At 42.3% G+C, this 13,604-nt stretch overlaps 1 protein-coding gene across 1 annotated transcript in view; it reads left to right on the forward strand.

The window, feature by feature from the left end:
• LOC143818086 (sushi, von Willebrand factor type A, EGF and pentraxin domain-containing protein 1-like) overlaps positions 1-13,604 on the forward strand; it is an 86,099-nt gene that overhangs the window by 67,325 nt on the left and 5,170 nt on the right. The window contains exons 10-11 of the mRNA XM_077299512.1: positions 11,218-11,314; positions 13,076-13,152. Coding sequence (XP_077155627.1) covers positions 11,218-11,314; positions 13,076-13,152 — 174 coding nt within the window. The remainder of the gene's footprint in view (positions 1-11,217; positions 11,315-13,075; positions 13,153-13,604) is intronic.

The following is a 13,604-nucleotide window of genomic DNA, read 5'->3' on the forward strand; positions in this document are numbered from 1 at the left end:
GCCTGGGACACAGTGAGTGCGCGCGCACCCGCTGTGTCAGAGGCAGAGCGGGGAATGATGGGAGAGGGGGCGTCAGCTGACGTTCTCTCCTCCATCATTGCTTTGAACTGTACCGGCAGACGCCGGTACAGTTCAATGCGGCGGGGGAGTCAGCGCTGGCGGCAGGCGGGCCCCCTGCCTCACAGGGGCCCCATAGCGGCTGCGTGATTTGCCGCTAGCTGGGGGCCCCTGGGGGAGTGGGGGGCCCCTGGGGGAGTGGGGGCCCCAGGCAGCTGCCTGGTCTGCCTGCCCCTAACGCCGGCCCTGGATGGAAGCCTGGGTATGTTTTGCTTAAGCAGATCTACTGCTGAGGGATTTGTTTACATTGGGAAGGCTTCCAGGTGATTGGAGAGATGGGTGGGTTCAGTCACCTACAAACCCCCCCAAAGAGGTGTATCTGAACACGTAAGATGGTTTTGTGTGTAAGGACCTGTGGTGATGTCACGCTCACCTGACTAGCCATGTGACAGGTACCTGGGTGTGGTTACACCTATGTAAGGAGGTGTGTGTAGCACATGGAGAGTGTGTGTGAGTGTGTGTCAGGGTGGACACACCTCCGTGTGTCCTGGCTGGACACTGCAGAATGGCCTGTGTGTTGGACTGTTCCACGTGGGAACAGACGTCCTGAACAGCACACAGGGACCATTTAGGCTGGAGGGCCTACGTGCTGGACATAGCACGGTCTGTGTGCCCACAGACGTGAGAGAGAGCGGAGCTCCATTATGGACATTGAGGAATCATCTGTCTGAAGTAAGACTGTTTACCTGTTGTTCCTGTTGCAATGTGGTTTATGGAGCAATAAACCCTGTGAACTTTTAAGGAAACGTGTCTCCTGAGTGTCATATACCGCACCTAAGCGAGTGTCCCCTAGACCCGTAACGGGTGAAATGCTACACCCCACATATGGGGTATCGGCGTATTCAGGAGAAATTGTACAACAAATTTTGCAGTTCATTTTCTCTCTTTACACTTGTGAAAATAAAAAAATTTGTTCTGAAGTAAAATGTTTGCAAAAAAAAGTTATTTTCTGTCATGTACACCCCTCAAAGTGACTTTAAATGTCAGATGGTCCCTAAAAAAAATGGTTTTGTAAATTTTGTTGTAAAAATGAGAAATCGCTGGTCAACTTTTAACCCTTATAACTTCCTAACAAAAAAAAATTTTGTTTCCAAAAATGTGCTGATGTAAAGTAGACATGTGGGAAATGTTATTTATTAACTATTTTGTGTGACATATCTCTCTGATTTAAGGGCATAAAAATTCAAAGTTTGAAAATTGCTAAATTTACAAAATTTTCACCATATTTCCATTCTTTTCATAAATAACCGCAAGTAATAGCGAAGAAATGTTACCACTAACATGAAGTACAATATGTCACGAAAAAACAGTCTCAGAATCAGCGGGATCCTTTAAAGGGTTCCAGAGTTATAACCTCACTAGATGGTGGCCCGATTCTAACGCATCGAGTATTCTAGAATATGCATGTCCACGTAGTATTGCCAAGTGACGTAATATATTGCCCAGTTATGTACTATATTGCCCAGTTACGTAGTATATTGCCCAGTGACATAGTATATTGCCCAGTGACGTAGTATATTGCCCCGTGACGTAGTATATTGCCCAGTTATGTAGTATATTGCCCAGTGATGTAATATATTGCCCAGTGACATAGTATATTGCCCAGTTACGTAGTATATTGCCCAGTGACGTAGTATATTGCACAGCCACGTAGTATATTGCCCAGTTACGTAGTATATTGCCCAGTGACGTAGAATATTGCCCAGTTACGTAGTATACAGCACAGACACGTAGTATATTGCCCAGTTACTTAGTATACAGCACAGAGCCACGTAGCATATTGCACAGCGACGTAGTATATTGCCCAGTTACGTAGTATACTACGTAGTATACTACGTCTGAGTAGTCGTGGCCGAGTGGTTAAGGAGATGGACTAGAAGTCTATTGGGGTTTCCTGCGCAGGTTCAAATCCTGCCGACTACGAATATGTTCGAACTCAGTCGAGGGGTTCAAGAGAGGCCTGGATGTCTTCCTGGAGCAGAACAATGTTGTATCATACAATTATTAGGTTCTGTAGAAGGGCGTAGATCTGGGGATTTATTATGATGGAATATAGGCTGAACTGGATGGACAAATGTCTTTTTTCGGCCTTACTAACTATGTTACTATGTTACTATATTGCCCAGTTACGTAGTATAGTGCCCAGCTACGTAGTATATTGCCCAGCCATGTAGTATACAGCCACGTAGTATATTTCCCAGTTACATAGTATATTGCCCAGTGACGTAGTATATTGCCCAGTGACGTAGTATATTGCCCAGCCATGTAGTATACAGCCACGTAGTATATTTCCCAGTTACATAGTATATTGCCCAGTTACGTAGTATATTGCTCAGTGACGTAGTATATTGCCCAGTGATGTAGTATACAGCACAGAGCCACGTAGCATATTGCACAGCGACGTAGTATACAGCACAGAGCCATGTAGTATATTGCCCAGCCACGTAGTATATTGACCAGCCACGTATGTCACAGGTTAAAAAATAAAAAATAAACATATACTCACCTTCCGAGGGGCCCCTTGTAGTTCTGTCGCCTGTGTTCGGTTCAGGCGGCAGCTTCCGGTCCGAGGGTGTGATGACGTCACGGTCACATGACCGTGACGTCACGGCAGGTCCTTCTCGCGCAGGCGCGCAGAGCCTGCGATGACGTCGTGGTCACATGACTGTGACGTCATGGCAGGTCCTTCTCGCGCAGGCGCGCAGGGCCTGTGATGACGTCGCGGTCACATGACTGTGACGTCATGGCAGGTCCTTGTGGCACACCAACCTTAGCACCGGAACCTGCCGCTTGCATGGACTGGTCACCGGAGCGTCGGAAAGGCGGCGGAAGGTGAGTATATAATGATTTGTTATTTTTTTTACATTATTTTTAACATTAGATGTTTTTACTATTGAGGCTGCATAGGCAGCCTCAATAGTAAAAACTTGGTCACACAGGGTTAATAGCGGCGGTAACGGAGTGAGTTACCCGCGGCATAACGCGGTCCGTTACCGCTGGCATTAACCCTGTGTGAGCCGTGACTGCGGGGAGTATGGAGCGGGTGCCGGGCATTGACTGCAGGGGAGTAGGGAGGGACTAATCGGATTGTGCCCGTCGCTGATTGGTCACGGCAGCCATGACAGGCAGCTGGCGAGACCAATCAGTGAATGAATATCTGTGACGGAAGTTGCCGACAGAAAGATGGAAGTGCCCCTTAGACAATTATATATATAGATAAATTGACAGTGGTCAGAATTGTAAAAATTGGCTCGGTCATTAAGTACCAAATTGGCTCTGTCACTAAGGGGTTAAAATTCCTCGCAGGTGCCGTCCTAGCCATGGACGGTGCTTGCACAGATAGATCTGGTTGCAGGCTTCAGGAAAATTATGCCTGTGGCAGAGCATGCGCAGGTTGAGATCTTGGCTCAACGAGGAGCTGAGATCTCAGTCTGCGTAGGCGCCATTTTCCTGCAGCTTACCAGTAGGTTAACGTGCGCATTCGCCTACACTGGCACCATTTTATTAAAATCTGCTATCAGATTAATCTGAGCAAGCGTCGCTTGTGGCTAGGACAGCGCAGGTGCAGAATTTTAAACAATATGTAGTTCCTTACATCAAAAGCAACTGAGTGACCTTGGTAGAGATGAAGACCCAACCCTCAGTCCCACCCCACATCCCAACCCCAATGCATGAACAACTTGATGCCCCAAAACTTCTATTGGTGAATATAGAATAACCAAGCTGCATATTTCAACAATGAAGGTACCAATTAAATCAGCAGAACAGTGCTGCCCATATCTTTAGTTTACCTTGCATGATTCTGATGACAGGTTCTCTTTAAACTCAAATCTGGGGCACAAAATGGTTCAGTGTACTCTCGTGAAATTCCATAGGGAACATAACTAGGATCCATGTGATATCAAGCTTTAATACAGTTGTATGAGAACACACACAGAGGTAGTAAAAAAAAGCCAGTTCTGATGTACCTCAGAATTAATTTTGTGCATCTTTCACCTGCCATGCAACATTGAAGAAAATGTACTCCAGGCTAGTACATTTCTGGCATAATTTTTGCAACTTTTGGGATGAATTTGTGGTCAAGCTCAATCATATCCAAACTACTAACTATAAAAACATTTTGCGACATTTCAAGCAGTTTTATACTAGAGTTCTGGTGCAAACTGTTTGATGAATTGGCCCCATATTATAACTGAACAATAATCATGCCGAAAAAAAATTCCAGGAAATTAAGTTGGAAAGTCCACAGTAAGTGAACGCAAACACATGATGATTAAACAATAATAGAAGGGCTAACTACATGGACGGACTAGGTGGTTGTTTACGACTATCAGTCGTCTATATTTCTATGGTTTTTTTGCACATTTTACTGCAGACTTTGCCTTTCCCAACACAAATATTTTACTATTGCGTCAGTTTCAATAATGAAACCGGTTCCCCTTAGATCCTCTTTGTAGGTGGTCCCCTAGTTTGCTGCCAAAAGTTTTTTTTTTGAGAAATCAATAGAATGGTCAGCTCTACCTATTGAAATATATGAGAGCTTTGAAAACAGATGAAGAAGCAGCATTTGGATCTTTCTGTTATCAGACCTCTATGGTGGATGCTTGATGTCCACTGATTTCAATGGGAAAGGCATCCACTAATGGCTGTTGTAAACTAGAAAACTAGGGATTAAAGGGTCCCAATTGTCCCAAAAATAAGAGTCCCAGAAAAGGAAATCCAACCTTACCATAAACATATGCCATAAATGTGTGAGATAGCATAATATTCTTGTGAGTTTTACACTCACCCTAGCGGAGATTGGAGTCAAACACTAGGACTGTGAGGCCGGGTTCACACAAGCGATAAAAAAAAAAGAATTTCACCCATTTGATTTTTTTCTCACTTGTCATCGATTTCCAAACTTTTTCTTTTTTTTACAGCAGCAGTTATTCATAATTTACAAGATCAGTTACAGTTTCCCTTGTTAACTCTTTCACTCCTCAAACCTGTTTTCATTTTCGTGATCAAACCAAATTTTACAATTCTGACCAGTTTTACCATATGTGGTAATAGCTCTGAAACCCTTCAACTGATCCTATAGATTCTGAGATTGTTTTTTTCGTGACATATTGTACTCCATGATAGTGGTAAAATTTGTTTGATTGTGTTTTTGAAAAAATCTGAAATTTGGTGAAAATGTAGAAATTTTAATATTTATGCCCTTGAACCAGAGAGATATGTCACACAAAATAGTTAGCAAATAACATTTCCAACATGTCTACTTTATATCAGCATGATTTTTGAAACATCATTTTTTTGTTAGGAAGTTAGAAGGTTAAAAGTTAACCAGCGATTTCTAATTTTTCCAAACAAATTTACAAAAATTATTTTTTTAGGGACCACATCATATTTTAAGTGACTTTGAAGGGCCTATATGACAGAAAATACTCAAAATTTGCACTACTCTAAAAACTGCACCCCTCAAGGTGCTCATAACCACATTCAAGAAGATTGTTCACATAAACTGAAGCAATGTGGAAGGAGAAAATGAACATTTAACTTTTTATCACAAAAATTTTACTTTTATTTTCACAAGGGTAACAAGAGAAAATGGACCCCAAAATTTGTTGTGTAATTTCTCCTGAGCACACCGATACACCATATGTGGGGGAAAACTACTGTTTGGGTACAGGCCTCGAAAGGGAAAGCACCATTTGACTTTTTGAACGCAAAATTGTCTGGAATTGAGAGCAGACGCCATGTCGTGTTTCGAGAGCCACTGATGTTCCTAAACAGTGGAAACACCCCCACGACTGACCCAATTTTGGAAACTAGACCCATCAAGGAATGTATCTACATGTGTGGTGAGCACCTTGAAATCCCAGGTGCCTCACAGAATATTATAACGTAAAGCTGTCAAAATAAAAAATTCACATTTTTCTCACAAAAATGTTTGTTTAGCACCAAATTTACATTTTACAAGAGTAACAGGAGAAAAATTCACCATACAAGTTGTGCAATTTCTCCTGAGTACGCTGATACCCAGTATGTGGAGGAAAACTACTGTTTGGGCAGACGACAGGGCACGGGAGGGAAGGAGCACCATTTGACTTTTTGAATGCGAAATTTGCTGGAATCATTAGTGGATGCCATGTTGTGTTTGGAGAGCCACTGGTGTGCTTAAACAGTGTAATCCCCCTAGAAATTACCTAATTTTGGAAAATAGACCCCTCAAGGAGTGTAGCTAGATGTGTGGTGAGCACCTTGAGATCACGGGTGATTCACAGAAGTTTATAATGTTGAGGTGTAAAAACAAACAAAAAAAACAACAAATTTTTCCCCATAAAAATGTTCTTTTATCCCCAATTTTTTTATTTTAACAAGGGTAACAGGAGACATTGCACAATACTATTTGTTGTGCAATTTCTCCTGAGAACACAGATATGCCATATGTGGTCAAAAACTACAGCGCACAGCTCAGAAGGGAAGAAGGGCCATATTGGAGTTCAGATTGTGCTGGAATGGTTTGAGGGTGCCATGTCATATTGGCAGAGCCCCTCAGGTGCAAGAATAGCAGAAAGCTCCCATAACTGATGTCATTTTACAAACCACACCTCTCAATTAATTCATCTAGGGGTGTAGTGAGTATGTTAATGTGAGGGAGCGCCAGGGCCATAGTCGTGGCTGAGACTAATGGCTCCTGCACGCCCTGGTCTCCCATCACATAAAACAATGTCCCTTTTTAGCGTACCTTCAGCTACATCATCTGCACCGTCAGGGTCCCATCTGAGCGGCTGAAGTTCTGCTGTTGGTGTTGTTGCACAAATAGAGACAGAGTTCACATTCAACTTTAAACAGATAACTTTACTGGTTTCTTCTCTCAGCACATCCATATCTTTTGCAGCATCAACACAAGATTCCACACAGCACATTTCCTTTGCCTTTTCAGTTACAGCATCAACATTAGGTTCCTCACAGCACATGTTCTTCGCTTTCCCTGTGCTTTTCAATGTGTTCCTGGGACGTCCCGTCCCACTCTGTATTGCAGCGTCCTCCGTGTCCAGCCTGACTACCTTTAGGAATTCCCTTGTCCGTTTCACACCAGACATAAGGGCATCAGCCCAAGTGGCTAGTTGCCACATTTTTAGAGCGACCTGCGGTACTGTCCTGCTGTGACTCTTGCGGTAGCTCCTGCTCTTACTTCCACTGTCACGGCTCCTTGCACTGCTGCTGTCACTGCTGCACTTCTATATATATATATATATATATATATATATATATATATATATATATATATAGGCTTCACCTCTTAGAATGTTGCGAGGACCACTATGTTGCCCTGGGCTCTAAGGCCCCACGGGACTGCCTGGGCTCTCTGGCTCTTCTGGCCTGTCTCAGCTCCCAGGCTACTCTGACTAGAAAACTGGAAATTCCCTTTCTTACCCACAGCAGGCCCCTCCTAATTTAACTGTTTCTGTTCCTAGGAAAATATAATACTAAAGTATCTCCATCTAGTGTCCTAACCACTAACTACACTCTCCCTATGCTACAACATAGTGCACGTCTTACAGTATGCCGTATACAACAGTATTTAAACATCATGTATAAACATAGCAGCATAAGGTATTAAAACATATACAATTAGCAACATTTAATAATGTTTAAATGGGATGTGCTTGGGGTATAAAACAGTCTCTGGGACCCCTCACATTGACACCACATGTGCCTCACAGAAATTCAAAACAACTCATGCGGAGGAATCCGCATACATCCGCATGGCCTGGTACGCAGAACGCATGCAGACGTAGTTGGAGCTGAAGGAAGAGGCGTGGCAGTGGGGGCGGGGCTTCACAGAGGAAGAAGGCTGTGGTCCGCAGCCCTGCAGACCGCTAGTGTGAAGCTAGCCTAAGTGACCACATTTTACAAACTACATCTCTAAGGAATTTATCTAAGGTTGCAGTGATCATATTCACAGCACACGTGTGTCACAAAATTTTATACCATTGGGCAGTGAAGGAAAAATAATATTTTAAAAAAATTTAGTTTTAGCCCCAGATTTTACATTTTTGCAAGGGGGAATGGTTAAAAATGGCACCAAAATGTGTCACACAATATCTGGTGAACGTGGAAATACCCTATATGTGGCGGTACAGGACTGCTTAGTCACATGGCGAGACTCGGAGGGACGGAGCGCTATTTGTCTCTTGGAGTGCAGATTTTAGTAGAATAGAGTTCCTAAGTGCTAGAAGAGCAGAATAGCTCCCTCAAGTAACCCAATTTTGGAAATTATACCCCTTTGGGAATTTATCTACAAGTATAGTGATGATTTTGACTCCATGGGTGTTTTCCAGAAACAAGCAGCAGTGGATGTTGCAGAGTAAAACTTGCAAATCTGCTATTGTAGCTCCCACACATTGCAGTGCCCAGTACGTTGTAATGTCCAGTACGTCATGCCCAGCTCAAGCTTCTGGAGACATGCACCAGTAAATTAAGTGGGTTCTCATCGCTACAAAAATGCCAACCATGTGAACATTAAGTGTGGCTTAGCTACACTTGTGGGGGCTCAGAAGGGAGGTGGGCATTTGGACCTTATCCACAGGAAAACTGCATACTGCTTGAGGATAAAATACACAATAACAGACAGGATACACAATAAAATACATTACTCTTCAGAAAGGGTGTTCAACATCTTCTCCACCTTCACAGCATTAATGATCTACAGTAAAAATGTATGCTATGGAAAGCTTCTAGTTGATTGGTAATGACGTACATTCTTAACATTGTAATATTACACCCTCAAAATGAACAGTAGAAGCATGGGTTATGCAGATTCTGAGAAAACTCGGATCTCAGGAGATAAACCACTCAGTGCTGTAATCAAACATGATCACAGCACAGCAAAAGGGAGGAAACATCCTTGAAACGGCTATTGCTAGTTCCAATAGTGCAATCTCTAAGGCTGATGTCATCAGTGTCCTGGATCCACCAAAAGTCTACCGGGCTGTCTCATGTGTTGTCAATATGGATATACAGTGGGGAAAAAAGTATTTAGTCAGCCACCAATAGTGCAAGTTCTCCCACTTAAAAAGATGAGAGAGGCCTGTAATTGACATCATAGGTAGACCACAACTATGAGAGCCAAAATGAGAAAACAAATCCAGAAAATCACCTTGTCTGATTTGGCAAGATTTATTTTGCAAATTAAGGTGGAAAATAAGTATTTGGTCACCTAAAAGCATGCAAGATTTCTGGCTCTCACAGAACTGTAATTTCTTCTTTAAGAGGCTCCTCTGTCCTCTACTCATTACCTGTAGTAATGGTACCTGTTTGAACTTGTTATCAGTATAAAAGACACCTGTCCACAACCTCAAACACTCACACTCCAAACTCCACTACGGTGAAGACCTAAGAGCTGTTGAAGGACACCAGAAAGAAAATTGTAGACCTGCACCAGGCTGGGAAGACTGAATCTACAATAGGCAAGCAGTTTGGTGTGATGAAATCAATTGTGGGAGCAATAATAAGAAAATGGAAGACATACAAGACCACTGATAATCTCCCTCGATCTGGGGCTCCATGCAAGATCTCAGCGCGTGGGGTCAAAATGATCACAAGAATGGTGGGCAAAAATCTCAGAACCACACTAGGGGACCTAGTGAATGACCTGCATAGAGCTGGGATCACCTTAACAAAGGCTGTCATCGGTAAAACACTACCCCGCCAGGGACTCAGATCCTGCAGTGCCAGATGAGTCCCCCTGCTTAAGCCAGTACATGTCCGGGCCCGTCTGAATTTTGCTAGAGACCATTTGGATTATAGAGAAGAGTATTGGGAGAATGTCATATGGTCTGATGAAACCAAAGTAGAACTGTTTGGTAGAAACAAAACTCGTCGTGTTTGGAGGAGACAGAATGCTGAGTTGTATCCAAAGAACACCATACTTACTGTGAAGCATGGGGGTGACAACATCATGCATTGGGGCTGTTTCTCTGCAAAGGGACCAGGACAACTGATCCGTGTACATGAAAGAATGAATGGGGCCATGTATCGTGAGATACTGAGTGCAAACCTCCTTTCATCAGTAAGGGCATTGAAGATGAAACATGGATGGGTCTTTCAGCATGATAATGATCCCAAGCACCCCACCAGGGCAAAGAAGGAGTGGTTTCGTAAGAAGCATATGAAGGTCTTGGAGTGGCCTAGCCAGACTCCAGATCTCAACCCCATAGAAAACCTTTGGAGGGAGTTGAAAGTCCGTGTTGTCCAGCGACAGGCCCAAAACATCACTTTGTGTGCCAACCTTATAAAGACTGAAAACGTTTGACTTCTGTCATTGCCAACAATGGATATATAGCAAAATATTGAGATGAACTTTTGTTAATGACCAAATACTTATTTTCCTCCATAATTTGCAAAATAAATCTTGCCAAATCAGACAAGGTGATTTTCTGGATTTGTTTTCTCATTTTGACTCTCATAGTTGTGGTCTACCTATGATGTCAATTACAGGCCTCTCATCTTTTTTATGTGGGAGAACTTTTACAATTGGTGGCTGACTAAATACTTTTTTTCCCCACTGTATATCTAAATGAGTTTTCTGTTAAGTAGAAAACCCTTGTTCCCTGACTGCAGTTTGCTTTAATACACAATCTATTCTTCATCCATCGTCCCCACTTCCAGCTCTGAGTCTCTGCCACTACGTCACATTGACAGTGCTGCAGCCAGTTAGTGAGCTTAGTGGCTTGTGCTGTCAACTTGGGTAGGGCTGCTGAACTCAAGTAATTAGCTGCAATGCTATCAACATTACATCAACGCTTTAGATAATAACAGATACTGGGAGCAGTGGTATAGACTCAGTTCTGGACCTGGGGAGGGTGGGTAAAGTGTAGCATATTTTACAACCAACTTCACCTGGGGAATAGGGGTTGTCTGAAACTGGAAAACCTTTTTAAACAGGTAATAGTAAAAAAAAGGTTGCTTTTTTTCCCTTTTATTACTAAATTAATAAAAATTCAACATTAATGTATGTATACCTCCTGAACTGGTCCTTAAAGGGCTGTGTGAAAAAGCATCTACATTGGAGTAGTAAGTCATCTATGAAATACTTATGTTTTTAAGGAGTATCCTGTGGTTCACCAGGAAAAGTGGAAAATGGAGATGTAGAAATGATAGACGACAAGTTTCAGTCAAAAGCATTTTTCGTCTGTAATAGTGGGTAAGTTTATATAGAAACATCAAACAACAAGCAAATAACATGACCAGTTGTTGAAACCTAATGGCAATGTAACTGGTGCATTGGGGAAGGCAGCAGCTAGCCGAGCAATCTATCTTCTACTATGGACACCATAAAAAGGTCAAATACTTTTTTATTTTGAGTTAAAAAAGAGGGAGGATCTTCTATTTAGTGCTCCATCTATTAGTCAGGGTAGTAAACTTCTACAGAGCGCATCAATCTCACCAAGGGACCCAGCACATTCATACATTACATGGCAGGGCTATCGGAGAATTGAACTCGTGATGCCAGGTTCCCTCACAGATTGCAGGAGATCATTGTGGGGGTCTGTGGTCAGCTGATTATGTATATTAGCTAACGATTTCCTTATTAAATTGAACAGAGCACCTAGTGCATAACAAAGAGTATGAGTAAGGTCTGAATGAGATGTCTGTATATCACAGGCTGAGTAAGGACCACGACCTTGGGATTGACTGCAAGTCTCCATGATCAAAACTCATCAACCTCATATATGCCTTAGATACTGACGAGTTAGGTCAAGAGACCTCTGGTCAATATAAAAATCACGATGACGATGATATACAGACATATGCATTTAGCCTAAATCTCATTTTAGGTCAGCTTTGTAGAATCTCAAATTAGATCTGATTGGTGTTGGCCAAAGTGGCACTTTGTGTGAAAAGTTTATATGCATAAGCCCTGATGTTTGTATGTTTTCTCCAACTACTTTGTTAAGATTTAACCTCATGTAATAATTTTAAAAGCTGTTTACAATGGTCCAAAATACCAAATGATTAATTCACTCCTCCTGTGTCAACACTTCCCTATTACCATGCCACATGGTCTCTGTTTTCCGGGCTTTAGCAATGATGTGGTATAAATCACTGGGTGTAGCGGTGATAACCTATGGCTCAGGAGCCGCATGTGACTCGCGAGCCCAAGACGTGAGGCTGTCTGACAGCTTGAGGAATTAACATCAGATCTAGCAAAAAAGCTACTTTATGAATAGTAGGTCTCCAGATTCTGACTTTTGTGACTAGCCCCACACAGAAGAGCAGATATGAATGCATATACTGGCCTTGGGGGTTTAGGGATCTGGAGATAGGATGACACTGCTAGTCGGAGAAGGTGGGTTAAGCTGGATGTGATAATGTGGTGGAAGTGCATGATGCAAGAATACTAAATCGGGGTAAGGTCGGAACCCTCGTAAGTATACTGCCTTAGTGTAATTTGTTTGGGAAAGATTTTGGCTGACATTATAATTAATGGGGGCTTTTGGTGTTCCCACTTTGGAAGCGGGAGCAGAAGTCACTACTCTGAGACGGGGGTGTCTGGATGTGGCTTATGATCCTGTCTCAGAGCTGAATGTGGCTCCCCAAGTAAGAAAGGTTGGGGACCACTGATATAATACATGGATGAGATGAGTCTACCAATGCAGCACCGTCTTAGCCCAGAAAGGCTGGTCCCCTTGTATGACCACTATGAATATGAGTTGCTAGGTGTTAGCATTGACTGAGTCATGATCCAGGCCGGGTTTTGAGTCCTGTTCTCCCCTTCCCGGTCTGGTCATGACAGACTGGTCCTATTGCAATACTAGTTACTTTATTGGAATAAATTACCAGTTGAGGGACAACCCGTGATTTCAATAGACATCCAAATATAATATAATTGCAAGTTCATATATATAATAAAATCTATTGTATTCATCAAATGTGGTGAGTTTTCTTTTTATGTTTCATGAAGTTACAAGTTGGTGGGGAATCCATACAGAGAATGCATGGAGGAAGGAATCTGGAGCGGAAGCATTCCAACTTGTCAGAGTAAGGAACTCGATAAATACATCTACAGACTTTATACTGCTGATATTGTCTTACTTTAATACCAGTCCCACTCACCTATTTACAGAGATATGTGACGTGCTACAACCTTCACTTTACATGTGGAAGTGCTGTGATTAAATTCTACCTTATTTTTATTAGTATTTTTTTTTAAATAAATCAGTAGCACAAGTGAATATAGTACTCCTCTCTTCATAGCAACTTTTAATGGACCCGATACTTTCCAAAGTGATGTCACTGATATGTTTCTAAAATACTGATGTCCTCAAGAGCAAATTGAGAATATTGTAATTTTGCTGTGCACTTCTAAAAAAACAAATGTCTGCTTTCTTCCAAAACAACCAACTCTGTCCTAAGGTTGTATGTGGTATTGCAATTCATCCTTAATGACCGCAGAACAGCTAAAATGCACTTACCAGCAAAATCCATCCGTG

Source organism: Ranitomeya variabilis, chromosome 3 (genome assembly GCF_051348905.1).
Source record: "Ranitomeya variabilis isolate aRanVar5 chromosome 3, aRanVar5.hap1, whole genome shotgun sequence".
NCBI classification, from domain to species: Eukaryota; Metazoa; Chordata; class Amphibia; order Anura; family Dendrobatidae; genus Ranitomeya; species Ranitomeya variabilis.